This window comes from Solea senegalensis, linkage group LG11 (assembly GCF_019176455.1).
Source record: "Solea senegalensis isolate Sse05_10M linkage group LG11, IFAPA_SoseM_1, whole genome shotgun sequence".
NCBI classification, from domain to species: domain Eukaryota; kingdom Metazoa; phylum Chordata; class Actinopteri; order Pleuronectiformes; family Soleidae; genus Solea; species Solea senegalensis.
Genome location: NC_058031.1, coordinates 8,237,838 through 8,260,522, shown reverse-complemented (window position 1 = coordinate 8,260,522; position 22,685 = coordinate 8,237,838). Strand labels below are relative to the sequence as shown.

Sequence of the window (22,685 nt, the reverse complement as noted above, 5' to 3'; positions counted from 1 at the left end):
ATGGTACCGGGTGTACACCGCCTTTTTTTGGCACCAGTGACCCTCATGTAGAGGATAAAGCAGTAGAAGATGGATGGATGGATGGTCTAAATTACACTGAAGGAATGTATAATAGCTCATTTTTGGAGTAATAATGGTGAGAGGGGAAAAGGACGTGGCCAACGAAATATGAGCTGATTTGGAACAGGACTCTTACAGCCACGATGTTACATAAAAAGGAAATAGGTCAGGAAAATGGGAATTGGTGTAGTGGGAGTCTCTCCTCAGAGCATGCAAACAGAAATATCAAAAAGAAAGAATCCCAGAGCAGAATTATGAATTTATGAATCTCTTACAGTTGTTTTTGACGAAGCAGAACAGAGCGGCTGACTGAAATGTTCCGCTGCTCAATGGCACCACATGCACAGCTAATAACTGTGAGCCAGAGGCACAGAGCAGAGCTTTAATTGCATTAAAAATTCAAATGTACTTGCATCAGCTTTCTTCAACCAAGCCACAAAATAGTTCAAACAGTATATTGAGAAACCTGATTCGACAGATTGCATGCAAATAAATCCTATGCAGCCTTTTGTGTGTATCTCCCAGTCTTGCAGGTGATGAAAGTTGTTGCCTTGTGTCTGCAGTGTAAACTGTGCTCTGCTGAAAAAACTGAGGGAGTACATTTACATTTCAGTTTAGCAGCTGATAATTTAGTTCCTTTGTTAAGTCTGTCTGACTGAAGTTAATGGTGGTGGTGAGACAACACTCGCAATAAAAGAGCCCCACAACTCCCATCATTCCATAGTTCACACGTGTGCCAATAGCTCCTTTTGTTTTGTTACGTAAAGAAACTACAGTATATGAGCTACAAGCAGCTGAATAATTCTGCACCTCCACGCTTCGTGCTGGTTGATGATAAATGTATTAATTTATTTCTATGGCCCATGAAGGTTAAAGTAAACTACTCTTCAACTAGAAACAGTGTGACATGTCACTGAAACGTGTGTGATCTCTGTCACTTGCTTTCCAAACTATGTTCAATTGCATTGGGAAAGATTTATAAAAGAATAAAGAAGAATATCGTGTATAAGCATACATTTACTATATGGCTGTAAGAAACAGTATTTTGGGGATGGTTCTGTATTAAGTCTTGGTCTTGTGTCGTACTTAAGTCTCCGACCTCTAGCTGGCAGCACGCATTTGACTCTTCTCCTCCTTTTAACTATTTTCCACCTTTCTTACTAGACAAAGAAAATTGTTTTAATTTTTAATAGACTACACTATGCAGTAGGTCAAATCATGAAAAAATGCATTTGTTTTTTTTAGATGCTTCTAAGGCTTTTGATCATTTTAAAAATGATCAAAAGCAGGTCAAGCAGGTGTGCCTATATAAATGCTAAGACTGTGAAGGTCAAATGGCATAACTGTGTGTCTGCTCCTTTTTAGGTTTGCAATGGAGTCAGACAAGGGAGCATTTTCTGCCCTGTTTTGTTTGATTTTGACATGAGTGACGTCTCAAAACAGCGCAGAACTGGCTGTAAGGTTGGAAGTACAGCGGGGAACCATCTCGTGTACGCTGATGACTTGGTGATTTTTAAGTTCAGCTCCTTAGTGTTTGTTCTGTGTACAGTGAACAACGTGACGTTAAAGATAATTTAATGTCTTGTGTGTCTGCAGTGTAGTACATTACATGTTACATGTCATTTAGCAGACGCTTTTATCCAAAGCGACTTACAATTGAATTGAGTACAATCAGCCAGGGGTGGAATCGAACTTGCGACTATGATGTCTTTCGCACACAGGGTACCGGTCTTAACCACTGAGCCACTCCACCCCCTAGTAGACATCTTATACCAGATTGACTGGCGGATGATGATGATGTTGCTCTCTGTGTTGTACGCTCAAGCAAATGTACTGTCACGGAAATGTGGTGCCTGCACTGATGCAGTGAAGCTCTCTTTGTTTTAAGTATATTATACCCCACTATACACTGCACATCGATGGTGTAATTATAAAAAAGGAGGCCTTCAGAGGCTGCAAGTGGCGTATGGTGATGCTCTAAAAAGGCCCAGATGGACTCGTGCCAGTGAATTGTTTGTGTCTGCTCGAGTGTCTGCACCTTACAGATGGTTTTAAGAAACCTAATGTACAAATGCATTTGTCGACTCAATGAGTCTAAAAACAGAGTTATTTTAAAACTGACAAGCATTGCTTTGGAAACCCTGGTATAACTGCCTTCTGAAAACACATAGTTAGTTTTTTTTATTGTGTGTTTGCGTTTATCAGGGCCCGAGCGCAAATGGCAGGGTTAGGGTCATTGCGGTCATTTTATGAGGGGTAAACATGCATAAGAACTCTTGAAACTTTGCACGGAGGTCAGCTCTAGCGACCCATCTGAGCACGCTCATCGTACCGACAATGTGTACTAGTTTCTTTTTGTGTTGTCTTGTCTGTTTGTAAATTATAGACCTAAGTCTGCAATTAAGTAAATTAAGTCTCTCTACATATCAAGATATGTATCACATATTTTTGCAACTACACAGCTCTAATTAAATGTAACTCACAGAGGACACAGTTCTTATCAGGTTTTGTGCACATAATAAGCTCATTTTTAATCAAACCGGGCCAAACAAAAAAAAAATGCTCTAAATGTATGTTGCCACGTCTATGATGTACGAGTCCAAATGGAGTCATTTAACATCCTGTTGTTAAATGGCTCTATGTGGGTTTTCACCAGTTGTCCAGTTTCACAGGACAAACTTCCCATTAAAATGCAGCCACTGGAAAATGAGCAATTTGAGTGAGGGAGCCCAAGTGAGACATTAGTGTATGGAAAAGAGGAATGGTTCGCAATTTTCTCCTTCCTCCTGAGACACGCGCGCACACACACACACGTACCAACACCTGCAAACACACAACAGCAATCTCTTTAGCCCATCACTTCGATTTCAATCTGTGCTAGCTGAACCATGGAGATACCAACAACAGCAGGACTTATTAAAAAGGTACTAAGCATCCGGTGGGAGCCGAAAAAAAAAAAAGAAGCTCCAGACAAATTGTCTGACGTGTTTGTTTTGTATTATCTGTTCCACTGAACATTATTTAGATACGTCAACAACACGAGAACAATAACGCAGCTTTATCATCGACATGGACGAGGATCAATTTCTGTGTTGGGATCATTGCAGAACGGAGACATATCCTTAGTTATTATAAGTGACGAGAGAGTATTTCTCCAGGGAGCTCATCATTTTTATCATGACAACTCTGCAGCAGCTCCCACTGTCATTACCTCCACCAAGTAAGGTAGTGTTTACAGTCTTTCTTTTAGCGGCATTGGCTTAAAACTGCTGAACTGATTTTCATAGGATTTAGGGAAAAGTTAGTATGTGATCCACAAAAGAGCTGACAACATTTTAGAACTGGATTAGGGTTTTATTTCTAACTTTAACATGAATATATCGGGCTTCTTTGCTTACTTTGCTGTTTTTATATTTGCAGATATCAGAATTAAAAGAAGATTAAAAGATTAAAAGAACACACCAGAAACTGAAACTATTGAATTATGCTGATTTTGAGATGGTAAAAATCTTGTTTTCTAACTTCAAAACTCTCTCTCTAATGTACACTGTTTTAATCCAGATTGTATGTACAATGTCTTTTATTGTCCCTGTTATATGTTTGGTATAGTTGTTATTGTTGGTGAATTTGACTCTGTTTAAACTTGCATCAGTAAAGTAGATTTTTGGTTCTGTGATATATTTAATGATAGAAAAAAAAAATATGAATATATATATATTATATTATATATTATATTTGTGAATGAGTCCATAGCCAGACTCTTGGTTTTATCTTTTGCAGAGCAATATTTCTGTAGATAAGGAAGGAAAGGAAAGACCATGCTTGGAGAAAGAAAAACTTGCTGAAGAGGAAAAGAAAAGGAACATTTAAAGTGGAGGTTTTTAATATAAACCTCCACTTTATTTCAGGACATGAACTAATGTTGCTAACAGAGAAAAAAAACCCATCAATTGAATGAAATGAATCATCGATTTGGGGCTTTCGGGCAACAGATCACATTTCTTGTACGAGAGATTAAGCGTTTTTGAGGCTTTTGCACATATTCTCTTTTAGATGTGACAGCAAAAATGATATCACACTGACTTCATATACCAGCACAGTGTGCAGCATCCAATCCTACAGGTCCTATCACACATATGTTCAAATTAAAAAGACAGAGACCAGCATTAGTTGGTTGCTCGGGGGCTGTGATAAATTAAATTGTGCAGTTTGTAGGTTTTACAAGACGTTTGCTTGCTGTAACAGATGCCGCTTCTCTCTCGCGCTCTCTCTCAGAAGACACATGATGATGTGAAGAAGAAGCATCTGAACTGGATTTGTGGATGTTCCCACAGGGGGGGCCCACAGTTTTCCACTTAATGATGATTTCATAGGAACTGCCTTGGCATGACCTAAATTCCAATCAACACTGAACAATATACTGAGCTTTGTCAGGCAATAAAAACCTGTTAAGGCGGAAGCTCTGTGCTGCGGCTTAAATATCAATTATGAGGCCTCCTTTTTGGTGTCCAAAGCTGAATTATTGGAATGAGATTGTAAAAATATGAACGCATTTATCTTCCTTCCTGCCTCCTTGTCCTTTCTGTCGATCTCAAAACATTGTCAGAGCTCCTCCTCACACCAGACTGCACCACAGAGCAGGCTACTTTCCACACATGAGCTTGTAACCACAGCAACAGAAGAGTTAGAGCAGCGTGTGTGCACGCGCAGTGACTCGGTCAGACGCTCCTCCAGGACCTGGATTCCAAATTTTAAATGACTTTGCTAATTGTATGTGGAGCCAAAGGAGCTGGAGGATTGTGATAGTTTTAATAAATAAACAAAAAGGATTTTTAAAAAGAAAAAACAATGTTTGCTGACGACTGCAGCATTTAAAGCAGCTTTAATTAGTCATTTTAAAATGAGCGAAACCTTCACCAAGGCAGCTCAGTATCTGTGCTCTGATCACCAATAAAATTGGTATTAAAAATTTATTTTTTTAAGCCATAACTTACATCCAAGATGTAGTTTATAGTTTCGGATTTTTCATTAGTTTTAGTTTTTATTTCGTTCTAACTTTTTAAATTAAGTCCGTTTTGATTCATTTTAGGGAGGTTTGCTAGTTTTTCTTATTTTTTTGTTTTTTGTAAATGTTTAGTTTTATTTTAGTTTTTGTAATACGGAGTTTTTGCCAGGTGCAAGATTCAAAAAGGTCAATGTTGAATGTGAATCAACTTTGTGTCACTGTTGAGCTCTCCCTAGTTACATACCATAGCTGACATCGCTATCACCTGCACAACCAGCAGTGGAAATGCAAGCAGGGTCAAAGTTCACTATTCTTAACCATATACTTTGTTGAGCTAAACTGAAAGGGGTGATAGTATCATTTTGAAGTCAATGATGTAGATTCCAGGGGTTCATAATCCTGATCCTGGGGACCTATACTGCCCTGCATGTTTTAGATGTTTCCCTGCTCCAACACACCTGATTCAAATGTCAGCACATCAGCGAACACTGCAGAAGCCTGATAATGATCCATTTATTTGAATCAGGTGTGTTGGAGCAGGGAAACATCTAAAACATGGATAGAGAAACACAGATGTAGATGGTTGTGTACTTCCTGAAACATCCGATACTCATCAACTCATCAGAATAGACGACATGTGAAGAACAGCAAAGCCGTCTCTTATACTACGAGCTTTGAGATTTGTAATTTGACCAGTTTTTGAAACCAGACATTCACAGACATTTGTATTATGTCCTCATTGATTGTCTATTTTCCACTAAATAGAATCACAATTTAAAAAAGTGACATCATATTCAACTGAGAAAGACCTGAAACTGTAGTGATTGAGACCGTTCTCTCCTCAGGAAAATTGTTCACTGGATGTTATTTTTCATGGGAGAATTCATTCATTTCCCCACTGACTTTCATTTAAACAGAGTTTGCAACCAGCAGTCGCCCCCTGGTGGTTAAGTGCTACTTGTGTCCTACTTTGGTTTCTCTTTTGTAAGTGGAAAACTATATATGTGTATATGTATATGTATATATATATATGTATATATATATATATATACATATGTATGTATGTATATATATATACATATATACATATATATATATATATATATATATATATATACACACTATTATTTCCTTTAACATTCTTAACATTGGGTTTTGTGTAATCCTCTGAAACACTTAACCCTCCTGGTCCTTATTAAGGGCACCAGGTGAAGTCTGGACATCATGGAACTTAGTGAATCCTGTGACAAATGGAGGTTTAAGTGCAAGGATGCCTGCTTGTTGTGCTGGAGACTCATTAATCCTAATTACTGACCTTTACTAAAGAAGACATTAGCCCTGTTTTGTACCTGGAGACACACTGAGCCACACCACACAGATGCTCCGTTTGTATTTTCTTTTCTTTGCTTAGTGTTACCTTCCCACATGACCTCAGATTGACAGTAAAGCTCAGGATGGTGCACTGTGTGCAGTAATTAGGCAGTAAGGTTTGTTATTATATACGATATGTATCTTTAATCTTCCTGTAGCCACAAGGTTTGAGTCTCATTACAGATTGAACTTGTGCAGTGAGTGAATCATTTTCACAAAGTTTTATGCAAATTACAGAAGGTGATACATGAGAGTAGATGGTGTTTTATCTGTGCTTTGGAAGGACTTTAGCTTGTACAGGTGGCGAAAGCTGACAGTTGGCCTGAAGGCTGAATACTAATCTACAGGGAAGGCTAAATGCAAATCTTTGCAAATTTCAAGACTATGTTGGCAGTGAATGTGCTCATGCTCTGCGGGAGAGTCGGTGGATGAATTATTTGTTAATCCAGCATCGTTGTAAAAGTGAGCGACAGTGCTGGTAAATCAAAGAGACAACAGAGCACAAATTATTAATTTATCTGATGTAACCATATCGTTCATGAGGTCCCCACTGCTCGTCATTTAAACTTCTTCCAAAACGCCAATTTCCTCGCAAAGGTTACCAATGTTCTGTTTGGCCACAATGAGTTTTAAAAAGGGCCTTAAGAATTCAAATTAAAAGATGTATTTCTTAATTTATAATTAGAATAGAGTACTGGTGTTTCATAGAGTCATATACTGTAGAGTTTGATCAGACATAATCCAAGGAAAACTAAGATAATTCTCAATATGTTTTGTCTGATATGATAATTCCTTTACCAAATCACTTACCACACTTCCACAACTTACAGACAGAGTCTGATTTAAACCCCTGTCTTGATTTATTAAACTACAGTATGTGCCCAATGTTCATGAAGATAACAGGGAATGCAGACTTGGAATTATCATATCACCGCCTTTTTTTTGCTAAGAAATGCAAGATTGACTCACAAGGAATATGGGGCACATTTTTAAAGATTTATAGATTCAAGAGAGAGCAGCCTTTGTTAGTCTTTATTATATATTATGCTTTGTTTTTATTTTATGTGTTCTATAAATTGTTTCCTATACTGTTTTTGTTCATATAATATGCACTCTACATATACAGTATATGTGTGTATGATTTGATACATAAATAAAAGAAGGTGGAAGAAATGCAATACAGAAGTTAGAAGTTTCATGGGGGCCAACAATAAACAATGTATATATTTATTTAGAGCTGCAACAATTAATCGATTAATCAGTTACTAAATTAATTATCATTACAATATTACATGTCATTTTCAACTCTTGATTTGAAAAAACAAGCTTTATGATGTTTTGGTTTTGTAAATGTGAATATTTGCTGGTTTCTTTGCTCCATTTGACAAAGAAATGTTGGTTTGTGGACAAAAACATTTGAGAACATTGTCATTTTGAGGTTTGGGAAAAACATTTCTCAGCATTTTTTTTCACATTTTATGGACCAAACAAATACTCCTGCAACTCTATATTGATTATTTTGCCGGGAAACACGGGATCAGATTACAGCCAGTATATTTCAGGATTTAGTGTCATGTTGTTCTATGCGCTTGGTATTTCTAATGTTTTTGTTGTTGATTTTGTTCACATGTGTTGTCTGCCTGTCCCAGAACGCTGCACATACACAGTATCACTCATTTGTATTCTCTGTCAGACCCAATCACAGTTTGACAACTCCTCTTGACTTTATTTATGTCCTCCTCTCACAAGAAGTTTCATGACTTCCCACAAAGATTGCTCTCTTCCTGCCGTGGTTCTGACACCAGCTTCATTATATGGGAGCGTGTGCTTTGCCCCGAGGCTCTGCAGCCTTCAAACACCTGTCTGTGTTTGGGATTGGCCGGGCAGTCATGTGGATCTATTAAGACCAGGCCTGTTTATTCCAATATCCCATCCGTCTTTCTCTCCTAATCGATTGCCACCCCTTCTTCTCCTCCACAAATTATCACTGCCTGGCAGCAAAGGGGAACTGGCAGTGGTTTTGCATTCTGCATATGGATGAGATGGAATCTGTCTGCCCTCTCCAGCTGGAAGTGCTACCCAGCAGCCGAGGTGCACAGCACTGAACTGGGCTTTTTTGGATAGAACTAAGGGCTAAAAGAATTTGCTTTCACATAAACACAAATAGGACAGAGGGGGTGGAGGTGGCGGCTGTCTCTCACGATGATCAGTATCCACTGTCCGTGCCCCTGCAACCACTGTGTCCAACTCTGGCAGTTTCAATTGTTTTAAGTTGCTGGATGACACTGTGGCTCCACAGAGACCAAACTCAACACCCTCAGTCAGAGTGGTGACCTGGAGAGTTGCGTGATGAAAGCAGCTCAGGCTCAGTTGTGACACCGTGTGCTCTTTGACACGGGATCGAATGTATTTCTTCCCAGCGAGACTATAAAGAGAACGCTTGTTAAAGCAGCTTTTCTGTGGGGAGATCCATTGAAGATTCAGACTGTTTGCCAAGTACATTTACGATTCTATGCGGGTCAGCTTCAAAAAGGGAACTTGGAGCCACTGCACACATAACACCAATCAAAGTGCCACAGCCTCCCTCATTGCTCTTTGCACGGCAGCTCTTCTCTTCTCTGTCTCTCTCCTAGATTCGGGTGGAAGTGTGATTATGGTCTCTTGTGAGTGGCAGCATCAGTTCACACAGCGGAGCGCATGAAGATTAATTGCTCCACTTTGTCCTCTCGTTACCTTTACCTTAGACAATTTCAACGTTGTCTAGTTTCTTAGACGTCAAAGCAAAATGTCTCTTGGCACTGTTACACAGGGTCTGACGTTTCACTTTACGCCGGAGGCATTCAAGGCACACGCCTAGAGCAAGAAGCACAGCTCAGCAATGGGGTTGTCGCTGCGATTTGTTGTTACATAAACCTGCATCTCACTGCTGGATTGGATTGGAGACCGTGGATGTGTGTTGTTAAAACTTGGAGTGTTACAGTGACAACAAGCCTCATGACGATTCTGATGGAATCTGATTCCCTTACGTTGCGCACTCTGTCTCCAACACCTCTTTCATTCATCACACGGCTATAAACGTTCTTCCATCAGAAAGTGTCACTTCTGCTCTGTCAAGTTTTTAAGTAACGCAGTTGCTTGAAAATCTTCATTTACTCTCACAACCAGTGAAACATATAATCATTAACAAAAATGGCTCTGGGCCTAAATAAGAAACTTACTTCATTGCACTAACTATGTGCTCATATGTCGTGAGTAAAAATCCACGATACTTAGCGGCGTAAGTGTAGACACTACATGTTTTTAACCACTTTGTACTGTATGTGTTACAGAAGGATACCACTAGAGGGCATACCAGAGATCTCAGAGCATACCAGATTTACATGACACACATCTCAAAACTCTCAGTGGGCTGGTGACGGAGATCAGGTGACTCATGTCTGCTGAACAAAACAAAGTACACCATGTTTACTTTGCAATTTGTATAAGCACTGCAATCTCTTAAAGCTCTAGTGTGTAACTTCTATTACCAAAACACTGTCTCACATGTTCAAGATTCAAAGTGTTTATTGTCATATGCACAGTAAAGAAACATGGTTCCCTGTACAATGAAATATTCACACACGCATGCAGAGACAGCTGTTATCTTTCTATAGTGCCTCAGCGTGTTATGTGTGTTGTACAGTACATCTGTCATTTAACGTAGTGTCCATCCGGGGAAATTGGAGCTGCGTTATGCAGTGAACAGCACACATGAAAACAAAGCACCACATCTGATCGGCTTAATCAACATTGTGCATCTCTCTATCCATCAATCCATCCATTCACCCACTTTTCCGTTGTGAAAGTGTTGCATACACCAGTAAAGCACCAATACCTGTGCCTGATTTCACTGCTTGAGTAAATCCAACACTGGAGGCACTACCTAAGAAACCATGACCATAAACTTGTTATGATGTTTCCACTAGTGAGTTGATAAAATGGTGGGGGAATAGTGTCAGCAAACTCTGATCTCAGGCTCCAGGGGGTTATCAGCACTATCTTCACATAAGAACAAAGCACTGCCTGCTTGCCTTTGATGGCAGTCCTAAGTCAGGAAACATGATTAACGTGCTCCACTTCCTGCTAATACTCTGCGGGGGAAACTTGATAAATCCACCGAGAAAGAAATAAAAAGGACATTGATGGCAGCAGCCTCAAAATAATCGTTAGAAAAAAAAGGGTTTGGAAGCAGCTTTTTCAAACCATGTATCACCATTCATTCTCTACTTATTGAAGAGCAAAGCCAAAGACAATCCATGCATTTGATGATTAATGAACAACTTCAGTGACATTTGTTTGATTGTGAACGTAGAGACGTTCGTCTCACTCGACTGTGGAGGTGGATGAAAGGACGGATGATCTCACTCAGCCTCTGTGGTAAACGTCTTTCATGGAAACTGGAGTGCTGCTGTTTCCAATCATCATCTCCATCTTGCCTCTCAGTACTGATCATTGTCTGTTTTCCTGTTTCAGACTGTCACAACAAACATTTATATATTTCTTTTGGTCTTGTAGCTGAGCAGATGTCTCTTGTATGAGAGTTATCAGTTATGTAAAGGTGCAACGCTGCCCCCAAACTGCAGGTGCTCTGCACTGTACATTAATTATTCAGAGGGAAAAAGTGCACTGGGAAGCCCATTTAAACAATATATAGTGTAGTGTCTTTTTTACAATCAAAAAAGGCCACACCGGTTGCTGCTGACAGGTTCTGACGTGTGTAAAAAAAAAAAAAAAAAACCTTCTCCAAAGTTCCAAAATCAAAATATTTATTATTTCCATTGAATCTAACCCAAAACAATTATTCAGTCAAAATATAATAAAACAAACCATTATACACAGTCAAACAACTGTATGCTTCTCCTGTTTGAGCAACAACCAACACTCCCATTAACCTGAGGTATATCACCTTTGTCTCATGGAGAGCACGTCCCCCTGTGAAGTGGTGCGAGGTTCCAAAAACAAAAACACCAAAAATGGGCTCTTACATTATAGCTGTGATGTATTGCAGTATTTGTAAATGTGGCCCCTGTTCCAGCAGAGGCTTCCAACATCAACTTCATGCAGCTTTGCCACTCAATATCAAGATTTAATATTTAATGAAGTACTTTTGTATGTGTGTTTGTTTTTTTTGGTTATATAAGGAGTTGAAAACTTATCTTTTTAGACAGGCTTTGGCTTTGATTTTAAATTGTTTGACAACTTATTTTCTTGCCGTAGTATTTTATTTATGATTGAATAGTGCAATATAAATAAACTTTACTTACTTACCTACTACTTACTTATATTAGTGTTTTGCGTGTACGTTCACTTATTCATAAATATTCATAATTATTTATCTTAGGAATGATCACCAATTTTTCTCAAAAACAGACACGTGACACGATCTCTTCTAAATGGATAGGTGAAACAAACTCTGCAGAATTTGACATAATGGATGTCAGTGCAGAGAGAATCAGAATCTTTATTGCCATTGTATGAGCTCATACAACATAATCGAAGGCAGCCACTCTAGACGTGTTCATTAAAAACGAGCCACAACATAATATAAAACATGTTTCAAAAGATAAAATATTCCAATAACTATGCTTACAGCTTCATTACTTTGCAGGTGTAAGAGTGTAAGTAAAAATAATGAAGTTGCTGTTAAATTGAAGGTCCTGTCTTCTACCACTAAAATCCATGACATGTTTTCTTTGTTAGTTAATGTTTTATTTAGTCTTAGGTTTGAAACTTGATGTGACAACGGACTCTGAGTTCTGAATTTAACAGAGGGTCTGTGGCCACATCCATTTCTGGTGAGTAGTTCAGGCCTTAAGAATCCTTTCACTATGCAAGGAAGCACAATAATAATACAACATAAGGTAAAAAATCATATAATGGAACTCTTCATCACCGCCTCTGTCCATTCCTCTTAAAAACTACGTCTACTAAAAATAATACTTCATAAAATTGGAAGAAAAAGAGGAAATACAAAATTGAATCTTTGCCTCTGAGCCACATTTTTGCACTGTCTGCATATTTAACACATGCTTGTCCCAGATTCATGAAAATCCCTTCAGGCTGAAGACATGTCACTTAAGTACGGACAGAAACAGTAAAAAAAAAAATAAAGTGCATGAATCTCTGCGGGGTCGTATAAGAAAAAGGAGAAGAAGATTGCTGTTGAAATTGAATGGCTCTTTGGTTTTGAGGAGAATAATCCAGTCCCATTTTCCTCTCAACCTCTGTCATGCCTCGGAGCTTCCTGACATCCAACTAAAGTTGGACAGTCGCCTGCTCTCCAGACCTCAGCTCTCAAATGTCTCGCCTCTCTTTGTCCCTTTGTCCTCCCTACCTTCTCAGTCTTCCTCAAATGAAGCATAAGCAGCAGGATTAAAACGCAACGTCACGATTGTGTTTTAATTTTCATAGATTCATAATCATTTCTTTCCCAGTGTGATGTAATCATTTCATGCAGAGACACAGCACTTCAGAGGAAGGGCTTATTATAATCAAGGAGGAGGAGAGAAGAGCAGAGGAGGAAGCGCCCGCAGGTCTGCACCTCTCTGTTGTTTTTCCATACCTCATGCTTTAATGATCACATGCCCCCTGGTGGTCTAAAGAAGTCACATGCATTTCAATCTGCTTTTATCAGCCACTACCTTTTGTTCAGACTTTCTTTTCAAAAGCAGTCAAAACATTGCCTGAATACTTCAAACATCAGCAACAGGTGAGATGTCAGCACATACATCTGAAGTAACGGGGGACGTTTTCTCAAGATGTGACATGTGCCCACCCTCCCCCCCAATCGACTACATGCGGCCCACCATTTCATATCATGTTATATTGAAAACATGACCTCCTCTTCCTTTAAACACAGCTGCTAGTGTGGTGATAGACTATAGACAGAATATAATACCAAATGTTTGCTAGCAGGTCGTATATATCGTTATGTATATACAATCGATAATACCAGTAATCACCATGACAACAGCAATTGCCTGTTTTTTTCTCTATATATTTCCTGTCTTTGATACTCCAATCAAGTGTGTAACATTTTGGGGATTTTGGGAGCAAAAATGACGGGGTACACCCTGGACAGTTCGCAAGTCCATCACAAGGCCACATAGAGACAAACAACCATTCACTCCCCCACCTATGATCATTTTAGAGTGGCCAATTTGCCTAACACCCAAATCTGCATGTCTTTGGAAACCACAAATTCTTACCCACTGGCTCCTTAAGCATCTGTACAATATCCTTTAAAACTTTAATAAACAAACTTTTATTAGTCGCCGAGTGCGTCATTAGAAGGTTCCCTGGGATTGGTGATTACAATCTGTACTCCCCAATCTATATGGACAATCCCCGCTAACACTCCTCAGAGAGGTCTTGACAAAACAAAAAGTCACAGACCTTTCTGTAACTAAGAGGCTGAAATTCATCAATCACATCGGGCAGGGACACACCCATCACCACAGAAAAACAGACCTGAGCGGGGTAACCGGAGACACCTTTAAGTAGGCCATCAACTATTGTTTTGTCATGATCGGCTACACCTTTCAGGTGCGATGCGATCATTACTGATTTCACCTGACCAGGCTTTTGTTCGTCCTTACAGGAATCACTGCTGGCTGAGGCAGTGGTTTCATGAAGGTGGCAGGAATACAGTCATCAGATCAGAGGGAAGATTGGTGCCATGCATTTTTCATGAGGGCATTCCAGTGTTACAACGCAAACCGAGAAGCCAACATGCAAACTGAGACTTACACTCTTCATCACATGAGATTGTGATAGTTTTTAAAAATTCATTAGTGCACTGACTTAAGTGTTCCCCTGAAAGTGCTTTACTGACGTGTGACTGTGCGAGTTATCTATCCTACCTCCACTCCCACTTAGTCAGCGTTCACTCCCCAGCAATGCATGTGGGTTTGTTTTTTTTAGACATGGGTCTAGACATCCGTCTATTCGTCAATCTTTACTTCTCAAAGCGTGAGACAGTGGTCATTCGTTGCATAAAGCAGATCATCTAAACAATCGATTTAAAGATTGCAAAAAAATAGTAACCACTGTCGCATGCGCACTGATGACTATGGAGGTTGTTCAGTTTTATTTTCCCCCAACTTGCTCTGTTTCTGGCACATCCACAACATCGCAGGTGTTGCAGTTTTCACCATAGCCACAATATTTGGATTTATGATTTCAAATAAAATAAGTCAACCAGGGAAAAAAATGTTAATAATCGGTCGTTTATTAATTGTGTAAAACAAGAAATCAATTGTTACTGAAATAGTTTTATAACACACTCAAAATTTTAGTCCTCAGTTTTAGCCTAATCCAATTCATTTACTCAACATTATTACGGCACATGGGCAGGGTCAGGGAGAGCCGGGGAGCTCTGGGTAATACTGGGGAGGGAAAACTATTGCGTCTAAAAATATTTCCCACCATGACCCTACCCAGGCTCCGTACTTTATGCATTTTATAAGAGGGCAAGTCCATAAATAACCTTGGAATTGGCAGAAAGAAATATACCTGCTTCTTTAACTTAATGTCCCGACAGTGGTCTTTAACTGATTAAGTTAGTCTGTCAGTCTAAATCCGTGTGCATTGTTGATGCCTGTGTTCACTAGTATTGGAATTGACTGAAAGTCTGAAAGCAAAATTTGCTTTTGCAATCAGAACAAACCCATAAACAATGAGTGAGAAATTACCCTGCGGTATTCAACTTTTTTCTCTTTTTGTTCTTTTTTGTTCAAATAATACCCCAACAACCCAAAAGTAATAAAATCTGTTTAGAAAACTAAAATCACCAAATCCTTTTTTTTTTAATCATAGTTGATGTTTTGGTCATTTATTTGTTTTGAAAACAGGTGACAATAATTTCAGCTCCAGCTCTATCCTGTACTTTTTACTACTGATTTTAAAGGTATTTTCCAATATTTGTTGCTGATGATTTACATTTCATTTTGCTAGTGCATTTTGGAAGCCCTGGTTTCAAGCACTTTATGCAGCAATATGGCACTCCATTCATTATGTTGTGGTAATGTGGTGAGAATGCCCGGTTTTGTCAATTACCTGAGAAAAAATGTGTTTATTTACTGTCTTGCTAAGAATGAGATAAAATACAACTTGAATGTCTTTTTCTGTTGCTTTACTTATGAAACTAATTTGATATGTTTTGTTAATTACATGTTAGAGGTGCTAGGACGTTGTTCGTGGTGTACTGATGCCTCCAGTCTTTATGCTAGCTGTAGGCTAGCTTCAGTTAGCATACTTAATAAGTTTCTACTACTTTTGGCAAGAAAGTGAATAAAGCTGTAATTGCACCTATGCACTGCTTTAATGGTTGGTGCTGGAGGTTGCTATCAGAATTTAGCATCATAGCAAGGCTTGCTAATATCACTAAAGTAGTAGCGTAATTGAGTGGACTCTCAGTGACACAACACTGTTAACGGGGAGAATATTAGCGCTTCAGTTGCAGTGTACAGTTAAATTGGAATCATTGCTCAAGCTGCCACTTTGTAAAGTTAACCATTTCAACCAATGGATCCATAATGAAGCGTGAATGAGCAGCCATGTATGTGTGGGTTCACTGTAGCTATTGGTTGTCCTTAAAGACGCTAAATGACGCCATCACCTTATTTGAGTAATTGGCCGCATGTATGTAATTGTAATGGACATTGTAGGAGAGTAAAATAATATTGTGGGGGAGACAAAAAATGAGTAAAAAACACCATAAATATGTTTAGAACATTCTTCTGGCTGTTCTTGTATTTTAAATCCACCCCTCCTCCTTTATCCGGGCTTGGGGCTGGCAGAAGTGACCCTCTGGTGGAGTTACTTAGTTTTTTTTTCTTTGTTTTTGAATGCAGTGATTTATTTAGAGAAAGAAGATTTTACATTTACGGATCAGCGCGTGGCGGCTTCGGTTTGTTGCTAGTCGCAGTCAAAGGTATACAGTATAAGAATGTTTGAAATCGTCCCTTAACACATGAACACATAATCAAATATGCACAAATGATAAAGAGAGCATACAGTCTACCATTAAATCAAAGCAGGTGTTTGGTCTTTATTACAGAAACAAATTCTTGTCACACCTGTTATAGTGATTGAATACGGTGTTGTCTATCCACTTGCGGTATTTCGACACAGCAGTGTAGACACCAGGTAACTGGGCTTCAGCACAACCTTTCCCCCAGGACACCACACCGTAGAGCCGGCCTTCACATATCAGCGGACCCCCAGAGTCCCCCTGAGAGAGCAGGGAAGAAACATCACAGAGTGAGAAGAGTCACCGCCTCCGTAAAGTGAGCACCTTTTTTTGTACCTATAAAAGGCTGAATTACAGCAATCATCCAAAAAATATGGATGCATGCCATATTACATTTCAACAAATAACCTCTCAATGTGACATTCGGTTTGTGTGGCATATGCGTGGATGTATACCAGGGCCTTCTGGGCCACTCTGCGTTAAAATAATCATAATACTTATTATCGTACCATGCAGGCATCTTTTCCACCGGTGCTATAACCAGCACACAGCATGTTTTCTGTGATTTTGCCGTCAAAAGACTCGCTGCTGTTGCACTTTTCAGTGGCGAAGATGGGGAGCTTGACTGTGAGGAGGGTTGAGGGAATCTCTCCTCCACTGGGGTTGGTGAGTCCCCAGCCTGACACCCGGCACATTTGCCCCTCTGGTATGGAGGCATCTTGCCGGGGCATCAGGATGGTGGAAACATAGCTGGTTAAGTTGAAAGGGGTCCTGAACTGAAGAGACAGTGAAAAGTGTAATAAGTAACGTAACAATCATTCCCAAAAAAAGGATTCAGACATATCGAGAACTATGTATGGAAGGAGATACTGTGCCTTTATGAGCATGATGTCGTTGTCTTTGGTGCTGCTGTCATGCTCAGGGTGGGGTATCAAAAGGTGGGGCATCATTACTTGCTCTGTGCCCTCATAGATGGACAGAGAGTAGTCTCCTGCCACTACCACCATTCTTTCTGGGCTGTACAGATGAAGATTAAATTAAAATCACAGCCACGTGGTAATGCAGAGATGGTACCTTAAATACATGTGACACTACAGCCTGCAGCAAATGTTTTCACAGGTCCACATGAGAATGCAACGCCAGCAGTGAATCCAAAAAAGTCCTCGCTAACACCTTTTCCTTGACCCCATTGGAAAACAGCATGAGGTCAAGGAAAGATGTGAAGGAGAATTCATAAGGACAAATAGACTCTGCAGTTATGCAACGGTAGATTTCAGTGATGTAGGTCTGCCGGAATGAAACATCATAGACACTTCACTATGTTCAGGTTTAAACATGGACAAAAAAAAATATAAATGAGATACAAAAGAAAAGAATTATGCTTCTTTTCCACAGTGAGTTCTAAAATAATTCTACACAATTCTCAATTAGTGAAACCTCTAAGCAAAGTTGACTATTTGGAAGCATCCCAGGTCTAAACTGTATTCATTTTAAAATGTTATGGTCTAGGGGACCTGGTCTATGGTGCTAGGGCCTCTAAAGTCGCCCGTTGCCTGTTTAACGGAGCTGTTGAGAACAGACAATAGGAACTACTGGAAGTGACAATTGCTGATGTACAGATGTAACATTACATTGTAAATTAAAGTGTGACACGCCATCAGTGTCACAAGGAACACAGTTCCATTGTTACTGGATTTTGCTTGCATCGTTTTCAGATATGATGACTTCGAAATGATATGGCTCAAGATGATTTTATCTTCAAGAGACTGAGCTGAGGTCATCCTACAGTAGGTTAACAGACCCTGTTGAACTCCCAATAATGTGATAAAAAAAAATCTTCTTATAAGTCCATAAAACATGATCAAGTCATTTTTACATTAATGGGAGGCATTATTAGGTTAGCCTTATTTTTGCAGAGTGTGTTGAAATGAAATAAATTCAAAATTGTTGTATTTGGAGTCCACTGAGCTCGGAGCGCTGTTTGAGCAGCACTGTGTAATACAGTTGATTATGTGTAAGCCACTAGACCCTAGGGTATTATTCCACATAACTTGAAATACAAAAACAATCCATTCCCAAAACCTACAACAGCTGCAAGCAATGATGACGGGTGGCCAGGTCGGCCAAAGTTAACGGCACCAGGGTTAGACATAAATCTTAGTAAAAAATAATCATACTCTCACCAGGTAAATCCCTACATTAATGCCAGTTAGTGTTAGTGTTTCTGTCACCAAGCTGCTATAACCAGTGTACCTGGGAGAGGGGAAAAAATATTCAACTTACTCCATATAACAGTGTGCTGCTGTGATGGCCCAGTAATTGTTTATCAGGGAGCCTGCACAGATGTGCTGGTGGTCTAGGGTCTGTATCGACAAAATATACTTGATTGAATTTGGAACCGGTGTGGTTCCTCCCACTATGCGGTCGCCTGGGTCAATTTGACCTGTGACACACACATACATAGAAACAAAGACAAGTTTGAGGTACTCTGATTCACAGTGGCCCATCTCATGTTGACACTAAATACATTTACTCAAGTGACATTTGGAACATCTCCCGTTCATGCCACATTTCAGTGAGAATTACAAATTGACTAATATAGAAAACATTTGACCCATTTCACTTTTATTTGAGTAATGTCCAAACACAACTAGAACTAAACAATTCATCAAAAATTCAAAAAAAACCTGCAATTTTAAGCCAAAACGCCTATCAAATCCCATTAAATACCATTAATTAAATATTGCCCTGACCTGACACATCACGTGATTGTTTCGCACAGATTTGCTCAGTATTAGAACAATTATATAAAAATGACCAGTCCCGCAATCGCAATATCAGTCAAAATAATATTTATTCTCAATCGTTCAGCCCTAAACACAGCAAACGTTATCTCAAGGCACTTGAGTAGTAGTTACTGACGATATTATACCCTTATAAATGATAATAAATGATATATTTGTGTCGCTGTGTACCTGTTCTTAGTGTCATTTGTTTGCTACAGATTTTCAACCAGTGAAACCACGTGCAAACCATTGAGTTGTTAAGAAATACGATGCACGAGCACGTAAACGTAAGGGTGTGTTTTTACAACTCCACTGACTCAATTTTATGGCACCGTTGACGTATTGATTAAACTGTACAAATACTCTTTAAAGGGATATCAACATAGTACGTTGCAGTCACAAGCTCATTTCCAAAATCTACGCAGTAACTGAGCCGCAGAAATGCCCGTCAGGACTGAAACAATACCTCCACGCTGTTGTTGATACGGATCTCACGCTATAATTAGCAGCAATGTTGCGTGTCAACAGATAGAAATGGTAACGGTAACTCTATACGCTGCGATAAACTCACATACAGGTGCTTATGTACGACCTTGGAAATGAACCTTTAACAGTGACAGTTTAACAGTTGTGTCACGTGTACTGGACTACACAGAATAAACATTTCCATTCTTTTTGGTTCTTGTGAACACTGCAAATCTTTATATGGAGTATTGTATATTTAGTCCATGTAATTATCTCTGTACAGGTGGTATCGTAATCCACAATGAATTCAATGTTGCTTTGAATTTTCTCCTATAATTTCGGAAAACAAGCTGCAGGAGAGTGACGTTCATCAGTCTTCACCACTGTTGCGTGCGTAAATGAGCAGTCCCCACATCCTAAACCTGTTCAAGATGTTTATCAGAATCCCCTTTCATGTTGTATCCTTGTGACATAATTGCCAGGGACAAAACAGGGTGTGGACTACTGTTATTTCTGTTGTTTGCGTTCAGCTGTTGTTGCTGAAGTTTTCATTTGTCTTTCCTGACTGAACACACTATTATTGACCCTTTCGTGTCAAAATATCATTATCCACAAACTATATTCGGTGTACTGACCAACAACAACAAGGAAATGTAACAAAAACTATCATATGTACGTCCAGTAACTATCATATGTGCTTACTGGACGTAGCCTGACTTTACAATGGTCTCGCCACAATGGAGCCAAACCCTTTCAGTTCTAATGAATATCATCTTGCATTACAGAAATATCACAAACAAAATAATGTGCCTAATCTATATTTATATTATCCTCATCTTGCCATTTCATTTCAAGTCACATGTTTCCCCATATTCCCCTTTCCACTTTACTCTGTCAGGCTGATGTACGATATTAAGCAAAGACACTCAGTCATGACCAGATACAAATGGATCTGAGTAACACTTCCCTGCCAAAATGACATCTCAAGGGAGAATCAGAAGTAGAAGTAGCTCTGCTAAAAGGGAAATTTTAAAATTTTGATGGAAAGAACACTAATAGCATATCACACATAGTAAGTCTCACGCAACAAAGTAAGTTCTACATTCCCCTTGTCACTGTAACCCAGGGGTTCAACTACACTTCACTTATAGCCCCTTCATAAATAACCTGCAAATTCAAGAAAAATAAGCATACTCACAATTTACAGTCAGAATTTCCAGCATTATACCAATCAACAAAGATGACAAATCCATCATGAGACAAATGGAACAGCAGTCTGCACACAATGAGGGGCTGTGTGCTGCCTTATCTTGTCATAGAGGCATTGCTTCTGCACTCTCGGGTTTCTTGTAGTTCTTATTTCCGTTTCCATGGTCACCTCCTTGTCCTGGATGGATGTATAATTAAAGCTTCCATAGCGACACAGCCCCTTGTCTCACCTCTTCCATGGCCCATTCAGACTGTCCTATATTTGTCCATTGTACCCAGTTTAATGTCACGTAAAAGGTAAAGGATATACTTGTGTTTACTGTGGTGTCATGAACCTGCACATCAGGTTCTCATTTAGGGTTTTAACATGTTATTGAACAGCTGCTCTGATGTCATTGGTGTGTCAGCAATGGTCAATATAAAATACTTTCAGCTTCTGAATGAAGCTCCTAATATGGATCGAAAGGGCTGCCGTTATCCTCAATGAAAGCTCAATGAAAGCAAGTCTCTGCCGTTCTTCATCTCCTTATTGATTGCCCCCCCGGAAGGATTAATGAGGGATTTGACTGATGACAACCAGCAAAGGCTTTCATATCAGTCCAGGTCAAGGCAGGACTGCCACCGCACATCTTTCCGAGACGTGTGTCATTAAAAATGGAGCACAGCTCTGCAGGTAGGTCTCACCACTGGTGCCAACTCTCTAGGGAGTTCCCTGACCTCAGCTGGATTTACTGATACTGATCGCTAGAGCCGGGCTGTTACGATGCCTCTCATCCCTGTGAGTACTGACCATGACTTTTCTACATGACCCCACTGTTCAGTCCAAGTGCTAGCATTATTATGTACGAAAGCCAACTCCCTCATTCCACTGGTCGCTTTTTTGAAAAAAAAGAAGAAGAAAAGAAAGGTCGCCAGGGGTCTGCAAAGTCGCTAAACATGGCGACACTAGGTCACTAGGTCTGCAACACTGCTTGCTTTATGATAATTGTCACTGTTTCTGTGATTGTAATGTGTACAACATCTTCTCCGCTTTTGCTGTAGCAGCGTTATAGCGCCACTTGCAGACCTGGCATATGTACTACAGCGCTTTAAGTCTCTTTGGGTGGTTTGGTGTGAATGGAGACATTTCCTGAGGCGATGCCGTGTTTACGGCAATTTTATTGTTTACGCTTTGTTCTGTTTCCGTGTGGATAGAGCCTTAGAGTAAGCCTTTTATAAGTTCCTACGGCGACATTAACAGACGCACATTTTGTCTTGTGAAGTGAAAACCTATGAAGATGCGTAAACCAAGAAAAAGAGAATGGGAAAATGGAACAAACAGTGTAAGAGTGTTGAGATCTGTGAAAGAGTGTACACTATGGGGAGAATTCTGTTCCGTTAGGAATTAAAATTGTAGTCCTTATGTCTGACTATGTGCCACACGGTTGTTGTAGTGGTTAGCGCTCTTGCCTTGCAGCGAGAAGACCTGGGTTCGAGACCCGGTTGGAACAAGGGCCTTTCCGCATTGAGTTTGCATGTTCTCCCCGTGTGTGAGTGGGTTTTCTCCGGGTTCTCCGGCTTCCTCCCACAGTCCAAAAACATGCCATTTGGGGATTAGGTAAATTGGACACCCTAAATTGACAGTATTTGTGAGTGTACGAGGGAATGGTTGTTTGTCTCTATGTGGCCCTGTGATGGACTGGTGATACCCCCCCGGGACCCTCATGTGGAGGATAAAGCGGTAGAAAATGGACGATGTCTGAATGTGAATCACTCAAATTGAACCCCAATTGAACAA

The 22,685-nt window shown here is 39.7% G+C and overlaps 1 protein-coding gene across 1 annotated transcript; it reads right to left on the bottom strand.

The window, feature by feature from the left end:
• Positions 1-14,683: 14,683 nt before the first annotated feature.
• zmp:0000001088 (trypsin) lies at positions 14,684-21,008 on the bottom strand. Its single transcript, XM_044038902.1, has 5 exons — positions 20,898-21,008; positions 18,732-18,891; positions 17,324-17,465; positions 16,958-17,224; positions 14,684-16,709 (listed from the first exon to the last, which is right to left on the bottom strand). Exons 1-5 carry the CDS (start codon positions 20,953-20,955, stop codon positions 16,530-16,532), a joined length of 807 nt encoding a protein of 268 aa, XP_043894837.1. The 5' UTR covers positions 20,956-21,008; the 3' UTR covers positions 14,684-16,529.
• Between the last annotated feature and the right edge of the window lie 1,677 nt (positions 21,009-22,685).

What these genes read in the sequence shown, in the direction of transcription:
- zmp:0000001088 (XM_044038902.1), bottom strand. Translation starts at nt 20,955, where the DNA reads ATGATGGATTTGTCATCTTTGTTGATTGGTATAATGCTGGAAATTCTG. An exon ending in ACGACATCATGCTCATAAAG is followed by an intron (nt 17,225 to 17,323) that starts GCACAGTATCTC and finishes CTGTCTCTTCAG; the next exon opens with TTCAGGACCCCTTTCAACTT. An exon ending in GTGGAAAAGATGCCTGCATG is followed by an intron (nt 16,710 to 16,957) that starts GTACGATAATAA and finishes CTGCTCTCTCAG; the next exon opens with GGGGACTCTGGGGGTCCGCT.